The 23,987-nt window shown below is 46.6% G+C and overlaps 1 protein-coding gene across 2 annotated transcripts in view; it reads left to right on the forward strand.

The window, feature by feature from the left end:
- Positions 1–23,987, forward strand: part of PAFAH1B2 (platelet activating factor acetylhydrolase 1b catalytic subunit 2) — a 60,757-nt gene that overhangs the window by 31,182 nt on the left and 5,588 nt on the right. For both annotated transcript variants that reach the window (XM_077456980.1, XM_077456981.1), the window contains 2 exons: positions 3,193–3,309; positions 3,409–3,531. In XM_077456980.1, the coding sequence (XP_077313106.1) occupies positions 3,193–3,309; positions 3,409–3,531 (240 nt within the window). The remainder of the gene's footprint in view (positions 1–3,192; positions 3,310–3,408; positions 3,532–23,987) is intronic.

The following is a 23,987-nucleotide window of genomic DNA, read 5'->3' on the forward strand; positions in this document are numbered from 1 at the left end:
AGAGAATGACAATCAAGCTGATTCATACTCAACATGTTTTGCGGGGTGACCGCTTCTTCAGGAATGTATATTTCCCAAGAGATTGTATGTAGTAGTCTCTATAAAGAATAAACATATACATAAACAATTTTACAAAACAAGAACTAAAGAAAAAAGTACTGGGGAAAGTGGATACAATTGTGTGCACATCACATTCTGCCATAGAGAGGTACACACTAGATCCCTACAGTACCATACTTATAAAATTATAAATCATTATATACCAAAAATAAGACCCCATGTGTGATGATAAAAAAGAGGCTTACCAGAGCCGAAAGGGGCAATTCAAAGGTGTCTGTTCCCCTAAGGGCAAATTCCCAGGGGAGTGTGGGAACCAGGACACCCAAGATACACAAAGTACTAAATACACAGGCACAAATAGTTATTGTAAATTTACAGGACAACGGTACTCTAATGAATTTTCTAATATATAGTAGCTTTTTTCTAATCTTTGTGTCAATATTTCAAAAATGGGTGTCCCGGACGTGGATCTGTTTGCGTCCAGGCATTCGGAACAGATGCCTTGGTTTTTTCCATGGGATCAGTTTTCACTGATCTATGCGTTCCTTCCTGTTCCGCGCCTTCTTCGCAGGATCAAGCAAGAAGGAAAGGAGGTGATTCTTGTGGCCCAGGAGATCTTGGTGTGCAGAGGTCGTAAAGATGGTGGTAGGGGACCCTTGTGTCCAGACCTTCTCTTGCAAGGTCTGGTGTTCCATCCTACTTTACAAACGCTAAATTTAACGGTTTGGCTATTGAGACACACATTGTGAAAGACCGTGGTCTGTCAGCTTCAGTAGTTTCTATTTGGTTAATGCTAGGAAGCCAGCCTCCAGAGTCATATGCTACCACTCTGGTTCGTACCTTTATTCAACGGTTAACACGGATTAATCCTCCATTTCGGTCACCCCTTGGGACTTGAAGTTAGTCCTGTTGGCATTACAGAAACAGCCTTTTGAGCCAATACAAGATATTCTCTTGATCCTCTTGACGAGGGAAATAATTGTCTTGGTTGCCTTATATTCTGCAAGAAGAGTATCAGAGTTGGCTGCTCTCTTTTGTAAAGAGCCATATCTGATTTCCTACCAAAGGTAGTGTCCGGTTTTCATTTGAACCAGGATATTCTGCCTTCATTTTTTCCAGGATTTCATTCAGTGAAAGGAAGGTTGCTACATTCTCTTGATGTGGTGAGAGCGGTCAAGGTCTATTTCAAGGTGACCACTCAGATTTGTAAAACAGATGTTTTGTTTGTGTTGCCAGACTGTCCTAAAAGAGGCCAGGCGGTGTCAAAATCTACTATTTTTAAATGGATTCGTCAAACAATTGTTCAAGCTTATGGTTTAAAGTGGAAAATTCCTCCTTTTCATGTTAGAGTACACTCCACCAGGACTGTTAGTGCTTCTTCTTCAGATATGCAAGGCCGCAACTTGGTCTTCAGTCCATACAGTTACCAGATTCTATCAGGTAGATGTAACGATCATGAGGATATTGCCTTTGGGCACATTGTACTGCAGGCTGCAGCATGAGTCCTCTGGTCTCTTAGTGCCCTACTTTTGTTGTCTTCCTCCCTTCAGTTGGCATTGCTATGGGACATCCCACATAGTAACTACTATGGCTCTGTTTCCCGTGATGTACGATGAGAAAATAGGATTTTTATAACAGTTTACCTAATCCTTTTCTTTGAAGTACATCACGGGACACAGAAGTTCCTCCCTTCTTTGGTATACACGTGTATTACTTTGCTACAAAACCGAGGAACTCCCAGCAGTGGGAGGGGTTATATAGGGAGTGTCCATCACCTGAGGGTGGCCTATAACCCACATAGTAACTACTATGGCTCTGTGTCCCATGATGTACTTCAAAGAAAGGGATTTTTTCTCTCCCCTGGAGCAAAGGCATTCAGAGGAGGGAAAAAAAACTGTCCTGTGTGTTTGGGGCCTTAACCTCCCTGGCGGTATGATTATTTCAGATTTTAGGTCCTGAAAGCGGTACAATTATTTTGCATGGAAATTTGGCGTTTTATGTTGTAGGCCTGTAATTCTTCGAAATAATTCACTTAAATCCATCCAAACAAGAGTTATAATAATAAATAATAATAGACATCCCGGGTATGATAAAATTTGAAATATGAAATCATAAATTATAATATATATATATATATATAATATTATATATACATATAATAAAATAAATAATTATAACAAATAATAATAATAAAAATTATTCAATAATGTAATCAAATCGAAAACGCTGACATTTGCTCAGTTGCAGAATTGTCGCTGTCATTACTTTTCAGTATTTGATGATGGATCTCCCCACAAATCGCTATCCCTCACTTCTGCGAGTGATTCTAATTTATTATTGCTGTTTTCTAGCTGGTCTATAACCACTTTTGATGTAAACGGACATTTTTTGGTTGCTATGGACAATCTCCAGTTTCCTGGCATGAAGAACAGTATTTATAATATAAAACTGTATGCAGGACACTGGGCAAACCACTAGGGACAAAGGGGATGTGTAATTATTTGATACAGTACTGTAATCTGTAAGATTACAGTATACTGTATCTATACTGTGTTTTTTACTTTTTGAGTTTGGCGCCAAACTCCATCCCCGTGCGTCATAACGATCGCAGGGTAACGGAGCCCAGCGCTGTCACAGATCGAGCGAGACACAGCAGCTCGCTGATCACAGCAGGGAGACATCGCTGGATCCAGGGGACAAAGTAAGTAACCCCCTCCATGGATCCCGTGATGCGATCCCGAGTCTGGCTCGGGAATACCGCTTATGGTAATTAAATCTCACCCGAGCCAGACTCTGGAATACCGCCAGGGAGGTTAAAGTCAAAATTCGGAGCAAACCCAGGCTTTGGATATAGCAGGCTATTAGGGTCCAGGTGCTGGGGAAGAAAAGCAATGGTCAGTCGCAAAGAACTGACGTGATGGTTGAAGGCACAGTCAAAAAAAAGATGAAATGTAGTCATTTTACCATAAGTTATGCAATGCATTTTAATATCATATAAAGTAGGTAGATACAGTCTAAATAAATGTTCACAATCTGCCTGTTTTGGTCTCATCGTGGCGTTTAAAAGCAATATTTTATTTTCAGGTTTTGTAATCGTACAATAAGATTTAATCTCCCTATATCTTCCAACAGATTTGGAGGGAACTGTTCTCTCCACTGCATGCACTGAACTTCGGCATTGGTGGGGACACCACACGCCACGTCCTTTGGAGACTTCAAACTGGAGAACTGGAGAATATCAAACCGAAAGTAAGAAAACTTGTTATATATTTTTTTCGAATCTGTAATAAAGAAAAAAAAGTCAAAATACACAATTTGCATTCTTAATAAATTGTCCTTATCCTATAGGTTATTGTTTTATGGATTGGCACCAATAACCATGAAAATTCTGCAGATGAAGTGGCCGGAGGAGTGGAAGCCATCATAAAACTCATCAACACGTTGCAGCCACAAGCCAAAATAATTATCATTGTAAGTAGAAAACAATAAGATGTCCTCCTGACATTGCCAGGCCTACACATCAAGGGTCCGTTTCAATAGGCCATGTTGGATCCAAGCAGTTTTTGCATTTTCATACAAGTCTATAGGTCTTTGGGAAGTCTAAACAAACTTAGAAGTCTGGAAAACTGATGCGGTTGACTCAGACCCAAAGCCTGTTAACACAGGTCCTAAACCCCAACTAGAGTCTCACATCTTTTTATGTTATAGAGGAGAAGAACTGACCAATCAGCAGCCTTTTATCGCTGAGTTCTCAGTGTAGACTAGAGCTGTACAATTAATCGTCCAGAATCATTCTCTCAATCTTGACTAAAGTGTTTCACAATTCTTTCTATGCAAAGAATTCTCTGCTCTTCTGAAGCCACAGCCATCGAAAGAAAGAAAAAACTGGGCAGTCTGCCAAGAATCAAAACATTCTTTATCAGTTGAACTTAAGTATAAACATTGTAATAATTTGTCAATGGAATAGACTTTGTGTGCAAGTGAAAAAAGTTTAACCACTTAAACACTAAACCCTTTTCTGACATTTGTTGGTTTCAAGTTAAAATATTTTTTTTTTTTGCTAGAAAATTACTTAGAACCCCCAAACGTTATATATAAATTTTTTTAGTAGACACCCTAGAGCAGTGATGGCGAACCTTGGCACCCCAGATGTTTTGGAACTACATTTCCCATGATGCTCATGCACTCTGCAGTGTAGTGGAGCATCATGGGAAATGTAGTTCCAAAACATCTGGGGTGCCAAGGTTCGCCATCACTGCCCTAGAGAATAAAATAGTGGTTGTTGTAATATTTTTTTGTCGCACTGTATTTGAGCAGTGATCTTTCAAATGCATTTTTTTAATTACTTTAATGAATAAAAAAAAACTAACCAGTAATGTTAGCCCATTTAGTTTTTTTATAATGTGAAAGATTTTACGTTGCGAGAATCGCAATCTTTTTTTATTCTAAGCAAAAAAATTGTGATTCTCATTTTGGCCAGAATTGTGCAGCTCTAGTGTAGACACGGTGGGGTACAGCTGCAGCTCAAATCCATGCTGCAGCCATCTAGGTGAGTATGTGTTTGTTTTGTTTGATTCCCACACTTCTCTTAAATAGTCATACACACCCTGCATGTTATTTTTTAACTGATTTTCAATTGGAAATGCCATAAAATACCTCTTTCCCCCCTCATCTTCAAGGACAGCTACTTGAGAGATGAGTGGCTCCGCCCTCTACAGGAAACACAAATCAGCCACAATTTAAAAGGCCCCTCCCTCTCCTCTGACCCTCAGTTGTTTTGTGTTTCCAGACCCTCCAGGAGCACACCGTAATGTTTGTTGTTTTTTTATAGGTCTGGTAACTGGTTGCTGGACCCCCTTCTGTTGGTGATATCCAGTACTGGTTGTGGCCATGTCTGGGGCGTTTTTCTATGTTTATAGATGAGAAGGGCCCACTGTGTGTATTGGGCTACTTGCCTCCCTGGTGGTTTAGCAGCAGCAACTCCCTTCCATGCTTAGTGTCTAGCTGTGTGGAGCATCTTCCTCGTGTCTTTCCCATGTTGGGTGTACCAAAATGGTGCCAGAGGACTTCTGGTGACGTGGCAAGATGGCGCCGGAACCGGAAGTGACATGACACACTTCCTGGGTGCTGTTTTCTTAAAAGATCTCAGTGTGGTACAATCCAGGGGACTCACTGCTTTGGAAAAAAGTTTGTCAAATGCAGGGCAGACTAGTTTAGCAGTGCAGCGGTGGTCAGAGGAGTCTCACCAGCCGGTTTATGCTCTCCTCTGTGGAATCTAAAGACAGGACTGAGCATGGAGCACCTACTTGGGTTGAGCCAGTGGCGACATCTGGGTCCAATACTGCCCCCAAGATAAACCCTTATCTGTGGATAAAGAGCTGCTGCAGCAGCGGGGGGTATGAGCTTTTTTTATGGTTTTATTTTTTGTTTTTTGTTTTTTCTAGGTTGACAAACCTGTAAAGAAAAAATGTGGGAACAGTAGAGCCAGGCTTTCTGATAGTTGTAAGAAGCTATTTTGTGAGGATTGTATTTCGTCAAAGGCAGGTTGTGGGTCTACTGCCTCTGTAAAGGAGTTGATGACTTCTACGAAGGGGGTAGTGGCATCTTTTTGGTCCTTTAACCACTTGCCGACCGGCTCATGTACATTTACATAGGCACTTTGATGATGGATATCTCGGTAATGGCAGCAGCTGCTACCACAACGAGGTATCCATCTTTTGAGCCGGCGGTCCTGTGTACGATAATGGTGGTCTCTGCGGCAGATTCGCTATTGAGATCACCGTTATCGGCGGCGGGAGAGGGGCCATCCCCCCTCCCGCTGCTCTACCGCGCCCTCTGCCGCTTACCGGAGCTGTCAGCAGTGGCGGAGGCGATCGGGATCTTGTCATGGCTGGGGGCAAGTGAGGGGAAGATGGCCCCCACCCGTCTCCATACCATAGCAGGGCAGAAGCGACGTCAAAAAATCAGCTCCGCCCATGCGTCTTAAAGGGACATTTTTTTGCTGTCATTTTTTCAAATGACAAATTTATTTTTTTATTTCGTTTAAGTCCAAATATGAGATCTGAGGACTTTTTGACCCCAGGTCTCATATTTAAGAGGATCTGTCATGCTTTTTTCTATTACAAGGAATGTTTACATTCCTTGTAATAGGAATAAAAGTGACCCTTTTAAAAACAGTGTAAAAATTTATAAAATCAAATAAATTAAGAAAAATATATTTTTTTTAAAGCGCCCCGTCGTGACGAGCTCACGTGCGGAAGCAAATGCATATGTGAGTAGCGCCCATATATGAAAACGATGGTCAAACCACACATGTGAGGTATCACCGCAATCGTTAGGGCAAGAGAAATAATTCTAGCCCTACACCTCCTCTGTAACACAAAACTTGCAACCTGTAGAATTTTTTAAATGTCACCTATGGAGATTTTTAAGGTTAAAAGTTTGACACCATTCCATGAGCGGGCGCAATTTTGAAGCGTGACATGTTGGGTATCAATTTACTCGATGTAACATTATCTTTCACAATATAAAAAAAAAATTGGGCTAACTTTACTGACTTTACTAGGACATGATCCTTTCTGAGTGGAAAGAACCTGAAAGAACGTTGCTTCGGTCTAGAAGATATAAGAAGGTTTCCCTTTTGGTCTGATTTTGAGGAGGCTTTTTTCAAATGTCCTAGATTAGATGCTCCTATGTCACAAGTATATAAAAAGTCAGATCTTTCATTTCAGCACTCTGGAGTCCTTAAGGATCAGATGGATAGGAAGGCCGACTCTTTTTATTACGGAAAGCCTGGGATGCCTCTGCGTTTTCTTTAGGGCCAGCTGTAGCGTCCACCTGTGTTGCTAGGAATTTAGATGTGTGGGTCCAACGTCTGGGTGACCTTCTCTCCTCCGACACCCCCATAGAGGAGATCAAGGATTCTCTGCCCCTTAGTGTCAAGTCAGTTGCTTTTTTGGTAAAATCTGTTGCCAGAACATCAGCACTCATTAATTCAGCTAGATGGGCCATTTGGCTAACATTTTGGGAAGGTGATCTTACCTCCAAGAATAAACTTTGTGGCATACCCTTTGAGGGCAAGCTCTTATTCCTAGCTCGATCCTCGGAGAAGAGTAAACGGTTTCCATCTTCTCAAAAGAATAAGCCCCAGAATAAGAGGCCTTTTTGTGGCTTTCAGATCAGTTAATTTTAAGCAATACTTTTATCCCCCAAATTATAGAAGAAGGATACAGGTTGGAATTCAAAAGCCCCCCACCCCAGATTTTTTTTCTTGCCCATCTGCCGAGGGACCTAGAGAGACAGAAGGTCATGGTGAATCTGATTGCGATGTGGGAAACGGAGGGGGTTATTTCTCCCCGAAGATCAAAAATTCAGAGAATTTTATTCTCACATCTTTCTGTTGAGAAAGACTTTGGGCAGGTTTTGGATGGTCATTAATTTTAAGTGTCTTGAACAGATTTATAGACTACAGACGATTTCAGATGGAAAACATTTATTCTGTAAGGAATCTGTTATTATCAGGAGTGTTCATGGTAACCCTGGATCTTCAGGACGCTTACCTTCATGTACAATCTGCCAGAATCATCAAAAGTTCCTCAGATTTGCAGTTCTCATGGAGAAAGGTGCAAGTCATTGGCAGTTCAAAGCCCTCCCTTTTGGTCTCTCAGCAGCACCAAGGATTTTCACGAAAATCATGGCCGAAGTCATGGCGTATTTTAAAATACAGAGGGTATCGATCGTTCCATATTTAGACTAATTTTATAGTCTTTGCCCGAGAGAAAAAGAGCCTTGTTCAGGATCTGCAATTGATCTTGTGGACCTTTCAGAAATTGGAGTGGAAGGTCGATCAGCAGAAGTCTTGCCTGGTTCCCTCCGAGAGCATGCCTTTTTTGGGTTACCAAATAGACACAGTTCCCCAAAAGATTTTTCTTCCGGAAGAAAAGATTGTAAAGATTCTTCTCTCAGTGCAGAACTTTAGTTTGCTCCCACAGGCCTCCCTTTGTCAGATCATGCAGTTATTGGGCTTAATGACTTCAGCCGTTCTGGGGGTGCCATGTGCCCAATTGCATTCCAGGCCCCTTCAGGCATTTCTTCTGTGGCATTGGGATTGCAGAAAAAGCTCTGAGCATCCTCTCTTGGAAGCTCATACAGCTTCCAAGAGAGGATTTTCTCAATCTATCCTGGTGGGAGCAATGGGAACATCTGCAGAGAGGGAAGGACTGGGCACAGTATTCCCCAATGAAAATTACTACAGCCAGTCTGTGGGGCTGGGAAGCTCACTCAGGGGACTGGCAGGCCCAGGGTGTCTGGCTGCCAGAGGAGGCATGCCAGTCATCGAATTTCAGAGAACTGTTAGCAGTGGGGAAGGCTTTAATTGCCTCGGAGAGGGCCAATTCAAAAGACCTGTTGATTTATTCAGACAACGCCAGGACCGTGGTGTACCTAAACAAGCAAGGGGGCACTCGCTCGGATACGCTTCTATTGTTAAACCAGCAGTTTCTGTCCTGGGCAGAGAACAATGTCTCTTCAGTCAGGGCGGTGCACATAAGTGGGACAGGGAATGTTCTGCCAGGCTCTCTGAGCAAAGTAAACATCAGTGGCAGCAGTTGGGAACTGAATCAAGACACATTCCAGGTAGGGATGCACCAAAATTTGGAGCTGAAAATGGAGTGGGGCTCTACCCCCCCCCCCCCGCTCTTGGTGCCGCCCATCATGGGGGTGTCCTATAGCGCAGGAGAGCCGCCTCCGCCGCCTGTTTGATCACAGCGCCGGGAACATTACAGCTTTCATTTCAATAGCTGTGTGTTCCCGGCCGCACGCCGTCACATATAGCCCATTTCCCTTGTCTGGGGAACTTTGATAGACAGACAGATCACCCGTCCCAGGATTGGATGGGTGATCTGTCTATCAAAGTTCCCAGACAAGGGGGAGGGGCTGTATGTCACGGCGCGCGGCCGGGAACACACAGCTATTGAAATGAAAGCTGTAATGTTCCCGGCGCTGTGATCAAACAGGCGGCGGAGGCGGCTCTCCTCTCTCTTCCCTTCACAGGCTGGCTGCAATGGGGGACACTGGCTGGCTGCAATGGGGGACATTGGCTGGCTGCACTGGGGACACGCTGGCTGCAATGGGTACACTGGCTGGCTGCATCTGACGGGCACTGGTGAGGCTGCATTGATCTCTTGTATCATGTGTGCAGTTTCTGACCATCTCCTATACCATGCCCCCAGTCTCTGACCGTCTCCTGTACCATGTCCTCAGTCTCTGACCATCTACTGTACCATGCCCCCAGTCTCTGACAGGCTCCTGTACCATGTCCTCAGTCTCTGACCATCTCCTGTACCATGTACCCAGTCTCTGACCATCTCCTATATAAAAATATCGGTGCTGTTTCAGTTTTCGGCCTAGTGTATATTTTCTTTTCGGTATCGGTTTCGGTTCCAAAAAACCCATTCGGTGCCCCCCTAATTCCAGGAGATCGTGTTAAGGTGGGGTCTTCCCAGAGTGGATCTTTTTGCTTCCAGTCTCAACAAGAAACTACCGTCTTTCTTCTCGCTGGAAAGAGAGACGGAGTCCTTAGGGACAGATGCACTCTCTTTCCCTTGGAACTTCACTCTAGCCTACGCCCTCCCTCCATTTCCTCTCTTGCCACTGGTAGTTCAGAAGAATGTTCTGGATCAAGCAGAAATTATCCTGATTACCCCTTGGTGGCCCAGGAGGAGTTAATTCTCCTCACTGAGAGCTCTCAATAGAACCCACTGGCCCCTGCCGGAGCGGAGGGATCTTCTCCGTCAGGGGCCGGTACTCCATCCAGACCCTCAGGCCTTCCATTTGATGGCCTGGAGGCTGAGCGGCTCATCCTACAGCTAAGGGGGTGTTCAGAGAAAGTTATTGAAACTATCCTAGACAGCCATAAGTCACAAGAAAGATCTAAGGGAAAGTTCTGGAATGGATTCTTTTTCTACTCCCCTTATACTAGATTTTTTACAGAGAGTCATGGAGAAATGACTTTGTCAGTACCCTTAGGGTTCAGGTTTCTGCCCTGTCTCTGTTTGCAGAAAGAAGACTAGCTAAGGACCCTTTGGTCAAGAGGTTCCTTTCAGCCAGAACTAGGCGTACACCCAGGGCTGTTCTTCCATGGGATCTGTCGTTAGTATTAAATGCTCTTACTAGGGCTCCTTTTGAGCCATTATGAGGCCTCTCTGAAAATGATTTCCTTAAAGATTACCTTTCTTTTGGCTATAACGTCAGGGAGAAGGATTTCTGATCTAGAATCCCTTTTCTGTAAGGACCCTATCCTGAGGATTTTAGAGGACAGTGTAGTGATTAGGCCAACACTTTGGTACTTGCCCAAAGTTTCTTCCAGGTTTCACAGGTCCCAGAAGGTACTTTTTTCCTAGTTTTTGTTCCTCCCCCAAGAATGCGGAAGAGGAAGGATTTCGTTTTTTTGGACGAGAAGAGATGCCTTCTGCTTTATCTAGAAAGGTCTACTGAGTTTAGGAGATCCTCCCAACTCTTAGTGTTGTTCAGTGGCCCCAAGAAGGGGAGCAAAGCATCTAAAAGTTCCCTTTCCCGATGGATTAGGGAAGCAATTTGTGGAGACAGCCAAATACTAAAATAGAAAAAAAACTGCGCTAAACCCAAAGAAATATATCAGAAAAAAGCAGCACACACTCAAAGTTAAAAAATTCAAGATAAAAAAGAAAGTGTAGCGCTAATTACTGCAAAGAATATATCAAAGTACTCAAACGGTGATGATATGATAAAATGGTGAATACTGCAAAGAAAATAATAATGAAGTGTCAATGTGCTCAGACAGTGACAATGTGTAAATAACAGCAGTATATGCAATGCTTATCCCAGATCAGAAATCAGTGTATATAAACAAATATACATGCATAAACCGTATAGGGGATAGCCCACAATAATATTAAAATGAAAAGTCACACACAGTGAATAGTCAAATCAAGTGATCTGTGATTCAATTGTCCAAAGTTGTGGTGATATAACAGAAAATCCCACACAATGAATAGTCCAATCGATCAGTAACTCAATCGCCTAAAATTGTAGTCAGAGTGAGTCTTGAATCAATCTCGGTAGCTTCACAGGTGGAAATCAGAGAGATAACACACTCTTACCAGATAAGTTGGATACAAGTACCATACGGCAATGTATCATACAGTCTTGAAGTGCTAGAACCACTAGCACACAGGGAGGGTGGAGCCAGACGATCCAGGCTACAAGGCGGCCATCATGGAGAGTAGTGCCTATCCACACCAAACGTCTTGTGATGAAAATGTCTTAGCAAAGGTTCCAGAATGGCTCAGAACAATCCCATGGTGTAAAAAACAAAAAGGCAAAGAATGCCAATAAATAGTGCAGGTCAAAAATGATCTAAAACTTTATTCACATCTTAAAGTCAGATGTGACATAAAATGTGATCACATAAAAAGATTAAAAGCAATGTGGGAAGCATAAGATAAGCGTAGCCCAATCATTTCTGGTGGCCGAGTGCAGGGGGAGGAGGCAGGGCAGGAGCTGGCACCTATTTCCACTTCTGGTCCGGTGCAGCGGCACTATGGGAGTCCAGAAGCAGCGTGCAAAGCCACAAGTGGAGCTCTGCACACCCGATATTGAGGACATGGTAGCAGTGGGGACAGGCACCAGCAAGGCTCAGGTAGGGGGCAGTTAACTAAGTCTGCCCATTTCCTTTCCTGGGGTTCCGGTCTTCTTTTTTCTTTCCCCATGGTGGCGGGGGCCTGCCTGGGCACTGGAGGCTGTGCTTCTTGTTTCCCCTCTTATTGCACCTTATGGGGTGGTCCACAGGCAGAGACTGGGGCTCACCAAGGGTCCCCTGTTTTTTGTACGTATGTTTGCAGGTCTAAGTGTGCTGAATGCCGCGTACACATGTAGCCGACTATAGACTTAGACTGGCGGACTTCCCGCCAGATTGTCCGTCGGACTTTCCGAACAGGCTACTTGCCCACACACGGCACTTTTTCAGCGGACTAATACGGCGTACTAAGTCCGCCGTACTATCCGCCGTACTTTTGAAATGAACGGACTCGCCCACACACACGGAGGAAAGTCCGCTCATTTTGAGCGCGTCTCCAGGTAGGCGGGGCCCGCAAAGGAGACGCCGCTGGCCCCGCCACCTGGTATGGACTTAAAGGGGAACCCCAACGCCGGAAAAAAACGGGGTCCCCCCCAAAGTCCGCAACAGACCCTTGTCCGAGCACGCTACCCGGCCGGCCAGGAAAGGAGGGGCAAGCGAGCGCCCCCCTCCCCCCATCCTGAGCCATACCAGGCCGCGTGCCCTCAACATGGGGGGGTGCCTTGGGGAAGGGGGGGGCCGCGCGCCCCCCACCCCAAAGCGCCTTGTCCCCATGTTGATGAGGACAAGGGCCTCTTCCCGACAACCCTGGTCGTTGGTTGTCGGGGTCTGCGGGCGAGGGGCTTATCGGAATCTGGGAGCCCCCTTTAATAAGGGGGGCCCCCGGATACCGCCCCCCCCACCCTATGTGAATGAGTATGGGGTACAATGTACCCCTACCCATTCACCTGTGAAAAAAGTACAAAAAAAAAACACAACACAGGGTAAAAATAGTTTATTGCACAGCTCCAGGGGTCTTGCGTCTTCGGGTGGTCTTCTCGCCGGACTCCTCCGCTAGCTTCTTCTAGCTCTTTTGCTAGCGGAGGAGCCCGGCTTTCTTCCTCGCCGCCGCCCTCGACCGTTCTGGGGATGGCTACCTAACCTTGTTGGCATCTACCTCTCAGGCAATCCAAGGTCCAGTAAATCACCCAGAAGTGGCCAGGCTGTTGCTTGCATCATGGTATCTGAAGAGCAGCTCCTAAAGATTAAGGGGTTCTCAGATCGTCTGGTTGCAACATTGCTATCAAGTAGGAAAAAAGTAACAAGAGCCATCTATACTAAAGTCTGGAAGGTCTATAACTCATGGTGCAATTCATCTACCCAAGGAACCTTGCTTCCATCTTGAAGTTCTTGTAGGGTGGGGCAGATAGGGGACTAGCAGTCAGTACCTTGAAGGTACAGGTTTCTGCACTAGCAGTTTTTTTTTTTTTTTTTTTAGAGAAATCTGTGGCCTCTGAACGGCTGGTAGTCAGATTTTTTTAAAGCTCTTCCAAGATCAAGGCCAGCCGGTTAAGGGTTTCCCAAAATGGGACCTGTCAGTAGTCCTGCAATCCCTAGCAAAGAGTCCATTTTAACCTCTGGATGCAGCATCACTCAGATGTCTCACTCTTAAAGCTGTAATCCTGATCGCATTCAGGATCAGTGAGCTACACGCTCTGTCAATTAAGGAACCTTATCTCTCAGTGTTTCCGGATAAAGTTATCCTTAAGACAGACCCAAAATTCTTACCTAAGGTATCCTCAATGCATAATCGTTCACAGGACATTGTGCTCCCAACCTTCTGTTGTAATCCATTGGGGGAGAAGGAGACTTTTTTTCATATGTTGGACATCAAAAGGTTTTTGTTATGTTACCTAGAAATAACAAAGGACTTTAGACGTACAGATTTTTTATTTGTCCTTTTTTTGGGCAACAAGAAAGGTTGCCAGGCTTCTAAAAAATCATTAGCCAGATGGCTGAAATTATCCTTACTGGAGGCATACTTGCATGCAGGTTTGTCTCCGCCAGCTTAAATTCGTGCACACTCAACCCGAGTGCTTCTGGCCACTTGGGCAGAAAGAGCTGGTGCCACCCCTGAACAAATTTGCAAGGCAGCAATATGCAGTGTTAATTTAGTTGACTAAAATACAACTATGACTAAAATATGACTAAAATGCCATTTTAGTCAAAAGACTATGACTACAATTAAATTGCAATTACTGAAATGTACTGGAGATTTAGTCGACTAAATACGACTAAAACTAAAACAATTGCAGAAGACTGGGCAGCACAGTGGTGTAGTGGTTAGCACTCTCACCTAGCAGTAAGAAGGTCACTGGTTCACTGGTTCAAATCCCAACCACGACACTACCTGCCTGGAGTTTGCATGTTCTCCCTGTGCCTGCGTGGGTTTCCTCCGGGTACCCCGGTTTCCTCCCACAATCCAAAGACATGCAGGTAGGTTGATTGGTTTCTGTTCAAAATTGGCCCTAGTATATGAGTGGGGACCTTGGACTGGGGGCTCCTTGATTGTAGGGACCGATGTGAGTGTGTAATGTGCAGGGATAGGGACAATTGTAGACACTCACTCAGGTTGAACTGGATGGACTGGTGTCTTTATTCAACCTAACTAACTATGAAACTATGAAACTATGACTAAAATGGGACTAAAACGAAAATGCCATTTTAGTCCTAAGACTAAAATTAACGCTGGCAATGTGTTCAAGTTTTCACACCTTTTTGCGACATTACAGGCTGGACCTCACATCTGCCAGCGATCAGACATTTGGCAGGAAGGTCCTGCAGGCTGTTGTCCCACCCTAAGAGAGTAAGTCTACGTTAGACTTACTGGTAACTTGTTTTCCATAAGTCTTTCAGGACAGCAATGACCCGCTCGCCCTCACTATGCTGTGACTAACTTATGTTCCAGCCGGGCCCAGAGGTTCTCTTCTACTACTGATGTGTAGTAGGGAGTTGCCTCCCTTTTAAAGATCTGGAAGGAGGAGGTGTTCCTATGGTCCATTGGGTGGAGTCACTATCTCTCAGGTGCTGTCCTGAAAGACTTATGGAAAACAAGTTACCGGTAAGTCTAACTTGAATTTTCTCTTAGTGGAGATGTGCTTGCTTCCCAGTGCTTTCTGCAGGCATAGATGAAAAACAGCCACAGTCCTCGCTCAGTCATTACAGATGTCCTCATGCACACTTCTACTCCACAGAAAGAAAGGAGGTGTGTCTGATCAGGCCTTTTAGGGCTCATACACACCAAAAACTGCACATAACCACGTGTTTGACTGCATGTTTGCATGCGTTTGCGTGCTTAAATGTGTTTTGCGCTGCGCTTAGCAGTGCATTTTTATATACGTTTTTGGGCTTGACTTAAAGTGTTTGCTACCCCAACATTTCATATTCCCGATATGTGCCTGCTGTACCATGTACTTGTATGTAAATTTATCCTGTTCTTCGTACATCACGGGACACAGAGACTCAGTAAATACTGATGGGTTATAGGGTATCACTAGGTGATTGGACACTGGCACACCCTAGACAGGAAGTTTAATCCCCCATATAACCCCTCCCCCTACTGGAGGTACCTCAGTTTTTTTCACCAGTGTCTTAGGTGTTGGTCACAAGTAAGATTTGCTGTACTGAGTTCCGCTGGAATATCCTTACTGGGGCCAGCTATGCAACCGGATCCATTCAAAGTGTCTTTTCCAGGCTGAATTGGATGGTACCCGGGCCTCGTGTTCCGAAGAAACAAGGTTTTACCTGTAATGCTTCTCTTTTTAGAGAGCTGGACCCTAGGACCCAGTATTTGTTTTTTTTCAGCCATATTCCTGGCAGGGTGCTTTACGGGCCCAGAACTGCGGATCCCCCTATTCAAGGGGCCCCAGTTTCTGAAGGATTTTTCCTAACGGAGCCCACTGTGAGAGGTGAAGATTGTTCAGACCCTGCAGCTGGATAAGGTAAGGGAGACTCCAAGAATTTTTCTAATTCTAGTAGGTTTTCTCCTTTTAAGTAAATGTATGCTATGCCTATAGTTGCCACCGGGGGCTGCCAAGAGCACATACCTTTCATGCCTGACTGTCTGCTTGGTGTCCACGCTCTATGCTCCTCCAGTCATGCTCCAGGAAGGATGAAGGTAAGGCTTTTTTTTTCTTCTGGGATTCTCCCTCCACGGATTAGGGGACTGAGACAGGCCTGGGCAGAGAACGGTAACATACTGCACCACCCGCCGCCGTTCGCCGCTGCCATTACAGCGGCTTCACATCCACCGCCCCTTCCCTCTCCTCTGCCCCAGCCTCCCCTCCATGCTTGCCAGCAGGGTTAGAACCTCTGCTCACCCGGGAAACGCTCGTTTTTAAAAAGCGAGTGGGGGTGGAGGGGTGGAAGTGGTCGGAGGAGGGGGGGCAGAACACTAGGCTACACAGTCTTTAAAGTGCACTCTTTTTCAGCTGCACACAGCCTATGGAGGGACACAGAGCTTAAAGGCGCATGTGAGTGACGAAAACACAGGCATTCCCAGACAACATTTACTTAGGCACCAGACTGAGTCTTGGTAGCAGCGCCAGTTGCTGAACTACAGTGCTCAGCAGTCAGTGCATTTTTTTGTGGTACCTAAAGCAACCTTTTGTTGCTTTGCACTATGGGTAGAAGAGGTACAAGTACCCCGAAGAATAGGGGCTCTGAGGACCCCCCTTTGCAGCCCCTCCCCCCCTTCAGTACCCAGGGAGGCTGGCCAGGGAGAGCCATCGGGGTTGGGCTGCATTTCAGCCCCTGTGTACATTACACAGGAGGTTTTTTCCTCAACCATAAACAGTTTAGAGGAAAGATTAGTGGCCTTAATCGCATCTTCACTCAGTGGAAGAAAACGCACTAGGCCCCCCTCTGTCACCCAGGACCCTCAGAGTGAGGAACTCTGGGATAAAGGAGAGGAATCCCCCTCAGAGGATCGGGAGGAGACTGATGATTCCACTTCTGAGGAATCTAGTGCAGAAGGGCCCTCTTCAGATGGTGCAAATTCTTGCTGGATTGGTCCATTCCACGTTTAAGTTACCCATACCTGTGTCAGTTAAAGAACCCACTTCTTCTCTGGGTTCACTGAAACCTCTTCAAACTGCACATGCTTTTCCTGTTCATGGTTTGCTGGAAAAGCTTACTATTCTGAGTGGCATCACCCAGATAAACATTTTTTTCCTCCTAAAAAGTTTTCTACACTTTATCCTATGGAGGAAAAAATTTACTAAGATGTGGGGTATACCGGCAGTTGATGCCGCCATTTCTTCCTTAAACAAAAGCCTGACTTGTCCTGTTGACAACGCTCAGATGCTTAGGGATCCAACTGATAAGAAAATGGAATTCCTATTAAAAATAGTTTTCTCCTTTAGTAGCTCAACCTGCAGTGGCAGCAATTGGAGTCTGTCAATATTTGAGAGACCATATTAAATAAGTGCTTAAAGCTTTACCTGAACAGCAAGCCCGGGGGTTAGCTAACCTACAAGCGGCTTTGTGTTTTGCTGTTGATGCTATCAGGGATTCTATCCTTCAGACCTCTCGCCTTATGCTTGGATTGGTACACATTCGTAGAATCTTATGGCTGAAAAATTGGTCAGCCGAGTCACCATGTAAGAAACTCCTGGCGGGATTTCCATTTCGTGGTGCAAAACTGTTTGGAGAGGATTTAGACAATTATATCCAAAGGATCTCTAGTGGGAAAAGCACCCTTTTACCAGTCAAGAAAAGGAGTAAACGTCCCTCCTTTTAAAATGGCGCTTTCTCCAGTGCCAGGGTCATTAGCCTCCAGGCAGTCACGACGGCCTCCTCCGTCAGGCTCAAAGGTTAAAACTCAGAGTCAAACCCAGGGACAAAAGAAGTCCTGGGAGAGAAGGTCTTCAAGACAAAACACTAAAGCCGCGTACACACGTAGCCGTATGTCCGACGTACTTAGTCTGGCGGACTTCCCGCCAGACTGTCCGTCGGACTTTCCGAACGGGCTACTTGCCCACACACGGCACTTTTTCAGCGGACTAATACGGCGTACTAAGTCCGCCGTACTATCCGCCCTACTTTTGAAATGAACGGACTCGCCCACACACGCGGAGGAAAGTCCGCTCATTTCGAGCGCGTCTCCAGGTAGGCGGGGCCCGCGAAGGAGACGTCGCTGGCCCCGCTGCCTGGTATGGACTTAAAGGGGAACCCCAACACCCAAAAAAATCGGCGTGGGGGTCCCCCCAAAGTCCACAACAGACCCTTGTCCGAGCACGCTACCCGGCCGGCCAGGAAAGGAGGGGCCAGCGAGCGCCCCCCCCTCCTGAGCCGTACCAGGCCGCGTGCCCTCAACATGGGGGGTGCCTTGGGGAAGGGGGGGGCCGCATGGCCCCCCCACCCCAAAGCACCTTGTCCCCATGTTGATGAGGACAAGGGCCTCTTCCCGACAACCCTGGGGGCCCCCGGATACTGGCCCCCCACCCTATGTGAATGAGTATGGGGTACAATGTACCCCTACCCATTCACCTGTAAAATAAAAGTACAAAAAAAACAACACACGAGATAAAATACTTTATTGCACAGCTCCGGGGGTCTTCCGTCTTCTGGGGTCTTATCGCCGGACTCCTCCGCTATCTTCTTGTAGCTCTTTTGCTAGCGGAGGAGTCCGGCTTTCTTCCTCGCCGCCGGCCTCTTCTTCCGACTTCGGGGGTCTTGTCCCCCTCTTCAGTTCTTCTGCCGCCGCCGCCGCCTTCCGTTCTTCTGTTCTTCTTCAGATGTTGCCTCGCCGAGTCCTCCGCTCACAATGACAGGGAACGGGCACGTGGCGACTTATATAGGGACAAGGGGCGGGGTCTTCTGTGGATGTCACATGGGTTCATGTCACATGGTGACCCCGCCCCCTTACGATGTCACAGTCCCGGAGGATGCTGGGACTGTCGCCATGTGACATCAACCCATGTGACATGAACCCATGTGACATCCACCGAAGACCCCGCCCCTTGTCCCTATATAAGTCGCCGCGTGCCCGGTCCCCGTCATTGTGAGCGGAGGACTCGGCGAGGCAACATCTGAAGAAGAAGAAGAGAAGAACAGAAGGCGGCGACAGAAGACCGGGCCACCGCCTGTAAAAGAGCTATAAGAAGGCGCGGTGGCCCGGCAGAAGAACCGAAGAGGGGGACAAGACCCCCGAAGTCTGAAGAAGAGGCCGGCGGCGAGGAAGAAAGCCGGACTCCTCCGCTAGCAAAAGAGCTACAAGAAGATAGCGGAGGAGTCCGGCGAGAAGACCCCCGAAGACGGAAGACCCCCGGAGCTGTGCAATAAAGTATTTTATCTCGTGTTGTGTTTTTTTTTGTACTTTTATTTTACAGGTGAACGGGTAGGGGTACATACCCCATACTCACATAGGGTGTGGGACCGGTATCCGGGGGCCCCCTTATTAAAGGGGCTCCCGGATTCCGATAAGCCCCCCGCCCGCAGACCCCGACAACCAACGGCCAGGGTTGTCGGGAAGAGGCCCTTGTCCTCATCAACATGGGGACAAGGTGCTTTGGGGTGGGGGGGGCCGCGCGCCCCCCCTTCCCCAAGGCACCCCCCATGTTGAGGGCACGCAGCCTGGTACGGCTCAGGGGGGGGGCGCTCGCTGGCCCCTCCTTTCCTGGCCGGCCGGGTAGCATGCTCGGACAAGGGTCTGTTGTGGACTTTGGGGGGACCCCCACGCCGATTTTTTTCGGCGTTGGGGTTCCCCTTTAAGTCCATACCAGGTGGCGGGGCCGGCGGCATCTCCTTCGCGGGCCCCGCCTACCTGGAGACCCGCTCGAAATGAGCTGACTTTTCTCCGGGCGGGAAAAGTCTGCTCATTTCAAAAGTACAGCGGACTGGCATACACACGGCCGGATTGTCCGCCCAAATGCGAGTCCATCGGGAAGATTGGAGTGTAACACGGCATTCTAAGTCCGCCGTACTTTCGGGTCAAAAAAGTATGCCGGAGGCTACACACGGGGGGATTGTCCGGCGGACTTGAGTTTGCCGGACTTTTTCACCCGCTTGTTTGATCGTGTGTACGCGGCTTAAGACCTCCTTATGAAGGGGCGCCCCCGCTCACTCGAGTGGGGGGGAAGACTACTAAAGTTTTCAGGGCTCTGGCAGGAGGAATTTCGGGGGACAAATGGGTGGTCTCCACAATAACTCTAGGTTACAAACTAGAATTCCAAGAATTCCCTTCTCGTTTCCTCAGATCAAATGTACCCAAAGACCCAGAGAAAAAGAAGTCTCTCCTTCTAGCGTTGGAGCGACTATTGTCGCAAAAAGTTATCATGGAAGTTCCCATGCAAGAGCAGGGAATGGGGTTTTATTCAAACCTTTTCACTGTACCAAAGCCAAACGGAGCTGTCAGACCCATTCTAGATCTCAAAGATCTAAACCGATTTCTAAAGATGCGGTCTTTTCGCATGGAATCAATCCGATCGGTAGTCTCCATCCTACAAGGAGGAGAACTTCTGGCGTCAATAGACATCAAAGATGTGCGCCTGCACGTACCTATTTTCCCTGCTCATCAAAAATTCCTGCGTTTCGAAGTAGAAAAACGCCACTTTGTTTGTAGCTCTGCCTTTCGGCTAGCTACTGCACCTCGGTTGTTTACAAAGATCTTGGCCCCTCCTCTGGCCAGATTAAGGGCCCAAGGTATAACAATAATAGCATACCTAGACGACTTGCTCTTGATAGACAGGTCGATAGCCCGCCTGGACCAAAATTTGGTCACCACAATCAACTACCTGGAATGCCTAGGTTGGGTCCCCAACTTAAGGAAGTCTTCTTTAAAACCAGTAAGTAAGTAAACTAGAGTATTTGTGTCTGGTCATAGATACAGCCGAGCAGAGGGTATTCCTACCCCAAGCAAAGATCAGTGCTATAAGAGAACTAATTCAGGTAGTCAGGGCAAAAAAGGGTCCTTCTATTTGTTTTTGTATGAGGTTGTTGGGGAAGATGGTAGCTTAATTCGAAGCAGTTCCTTACGCTCAGTCTCATTCAAGGCTACTGTAAAACAGTATCCTATTGGCCTGGAACAAGAAGGTTCAGGCGTTAGATTTTCCCATGCATCTGTCCCCTACAAAGTGTCGGAGCCTCAGCTGGTGGTTGATACCCGAAAATCTGCGGAAAGGAAAATCCTTTTTACCAGTTACCTGGACAGTGGTAACAACAGATGCCAGTCTTTCGGGTTGGGGGGCAGTCCTGGAACAGTCGACTGTCCAACGGAGATGGTCCAAGACCGAGAGGGCCTTATCCATCAACATTCTGGAGATCCATGTGGCGTATCTAGCCCTAAAAGCTTGGACACTCAGGTTGCAGGGTTGCCCTGTCAGAATCCAGTCTGACAATGCCACAGCAGTGGCTTATATCAATCACCAAGGGGGCACCAAGAGTCGTGCAGCTCAAGGTGAAGTAAACCAGATCTTAATCTGGGCAGAAAGACATGTGCCATGCATATCGGCAGTCTTCATTCCGGGGGTAGAGAACTGGCAGGCGGACTACATGAGCCACCAGCAGTTAGTCCCAGGGGAATGGTCTCTTCACCCCGTCTTCTTGGCCATATGCCAGAAATGGGGGGGTTCTGGATGTAGATCTCGTTGCGTCCAGGTTCAACAACAACGTTGACAACTTTGTGTCAAGAATGTGGGATCCTCTTGCATGCGGGACAGATGCGTTGGTAACTCCATGGCATCGGTTCTCTTTCATTTATGCATTCCCTCCTATTCTGCTACTGCCAAGACTTCTTTGCAGGATCAGGCACGAGAAGAAGTCGGTTCTTTTGGTGGCCCCAGCGTGGCTCCGAAGAGCTTGGTATGCAGAAATAGTGAAGATGGCGGTAGGCTCTCCTTGGACCCTACTGCCCCGTCCAGACCTGCTATTCCAGGTATTCCATCCTACCTTACAAACGCTAAATTTAACGGTTTGGCTATTGAAACCCACATTCTGAAGAATCGTGGGCTTTCGGGCCCTGTGATATCTACCTTGATTTATGCAAGAAAGCCAGCTTCCAGAATGATTTATCACAGAGTCTAGAAAGCATATGTCTCCTGGTGTGAATCCAGGGGTTGGCACCCCAGAAAATGTGTCATAAGCAGAATCCTCGAATTTCTGCAAAATGGGTTAGAGATGAAACTGGCATTGAGTACCATCAAGGGCCAAGTCTTGGCCTTATCGGTTCTGTTTCAACGTCCACTTGCTTCGTATTCTTTGGGCCGAAGCTTTATACAAGGGGTAACTCGCCTTAATCCTCCAGTTAGGGTGCCTCTGAAACCCTGGGATTTGAATTTGGTTCTGTCCGCTTTACAGAAGCAGCTTTTTGAACCGATACATCAAATTCTGTTGACAAGGAAATACATTTTTCTGGTGGCCATTTCTTCTGCCAGAAGAGTATCAGAATTAGCGGCCCTCTCTTGTAAAGAATCGTATCTGATAATGCACAAGGATAGAGTGGTGTTACGCCCTCATCCTAGTTTTCTACGGAAGGTGGTCTCAGGTTTTCATCTAAATCAAGATATTGTTCTGCCTTCCTTTTTTCCAAATCCCTGCTCTATGGAAAAGAAGTCACTACATTCTTTGGATGTAGTGAGAGCAGTCAAAGCCTATCTGGAAGCGACTGCTCGGTTCGCAATACTGATGTTTTCTTCATATTTTCAGAGGGTCCTAAGAGAGGACAGGCAGCGTCAAAATCTACCATTGCTAAATGGATTAGACAAGTAATTGTTCAAGCTTATGGTTTGAAGCAAAATATTCCGCCTTTTCAGATCAAGGCGCACTCCACTAGGGCTATTGGTGCTTTGTGGGCGGTGCATCACCAGGCCTCCTTGGCTCAAATCTGCAAGGCCGCAATCTGGTCATCAGTCCATACATCCACCAAATTTTATCAGGTGGATGTGAGAAGGCATGAGGACTTCGCCTTTAGGCCCCTTTCACACATGCGGACATTATGTCCGTATTTCATCCATCCGTTTGCGGATGAAATACGGACATACATGCATTCCTATGGGATAGCGGGTGTCTGCGGATGAACATCCACAGACACCCGCTATCGTCCGCCTCCACAATTGTCTGATTCTGCTGACTGAGGAAAATACTATTTTTCTATCCGTCTGCAGAGCGGATCGGATGAACAAGGACAGACGGTCCGTGCTCATCCAATCCCCCATAGAGGAGAATGGGGAGCTGACAGGGCGGTCCCTGCAAAGTGTTCCGGGACCACCCTGTTATCCGCCGTCTCAGCGGGGACAACGGAGCGATCCCCGCTGAGCAAGTGGATCATCACGGAGTGGATCATTACTGATCCGTACCATGTGAAAGGGGCCTAAGGGTGCTGCAGGCAGCGGTACAGGGTCCCTTAGGTCTGATTACACCCTATGTTGTATGGTTCCCCTCCCCTCAGATAGCATTGCTCTGGGACATCCCATCAGTAATTACTGAGTCTCTGTGTCCCGTGATGTACGAGAAAGAAAATAGGATTTTTATAACAGCTTACCTGTAAAATCCTTTTCTTTTGAGGTACTGTACATCACGAGACACAGAGGTCTCTCCCCTTTCTAATACACTTTTATATTGCTTTGCTACAAAACTGAGGTACCTCCAGTAGGGGGAGGGGTTATATGGGGGATTGAACTTTCTGTCTAGGGTGTGCCAGTGTCCAATCACCTAGTGATACCCTATAACCCATCAGTAATTACTGAGTCTCTGTGTCCCCTGATGTACCTCAAAAGAAAAGGATTTTACAGGTAAGCGGTTATAAAAATCCTATTTTTGTTTGAAATCCCTGGTGTTCCTGTCAGTCCCTCTGCTTTCCTATTAAAAACTGACCATGCTACGCAGGATATCACAGTGTGCTCAGTTCTCTAGCTGTGCTGGTAACTCTACCTGCTCTCCTCCAATGATCAGACTTGTCCTGACATGCCTCCCCTGCACAGCTTTTCACTGGGAAGCTCAGTGTACTGTTGCTGCTCTCCCCCCAGCTCTTATGCAGTTGAGAGGGAATGTGATCACTTATTTAAAAACAATATAAATTCCTTCTTTTATATCTATGCACAAATGTTTTTTGCCTTTCGTTTCTATTTGAAACTGGATTTGATATTAAATAGATTGTTTTACAAGGTGATCGTTTATAATCACTTTAACTGCCTTGCGCCTGCCGGCTGTCAAATGACAGCTGGGTGGCACAGCTCTCATTCTGGGCAGACGTCACCAGGGATTGCCACCACCCTGGACCACCAGGTATGCCACCCACGACCACCAGGGAAATGCCAATCAGTGCCCAGACAGCTGC

The sequence above is a fragment of the Lithobates pipiens genome, unplaced genomic scaffold (genome assembly GCF_037356315.1).
Source record: "Lithobates pipiens isolate NorthernLeopardFrog02 unplaced genomic scaffold, aLitPip1_a1.2 Scaffold_27, whole genome shotgun sequence".
In the NCBI taxonomy this organism is placed as follows: domain Eukaryota; kingdom Metazoa; phylum Chordata; class Amphibia; order Anura; family Ranidae; genus Lithobates; species Lithobates pipiens.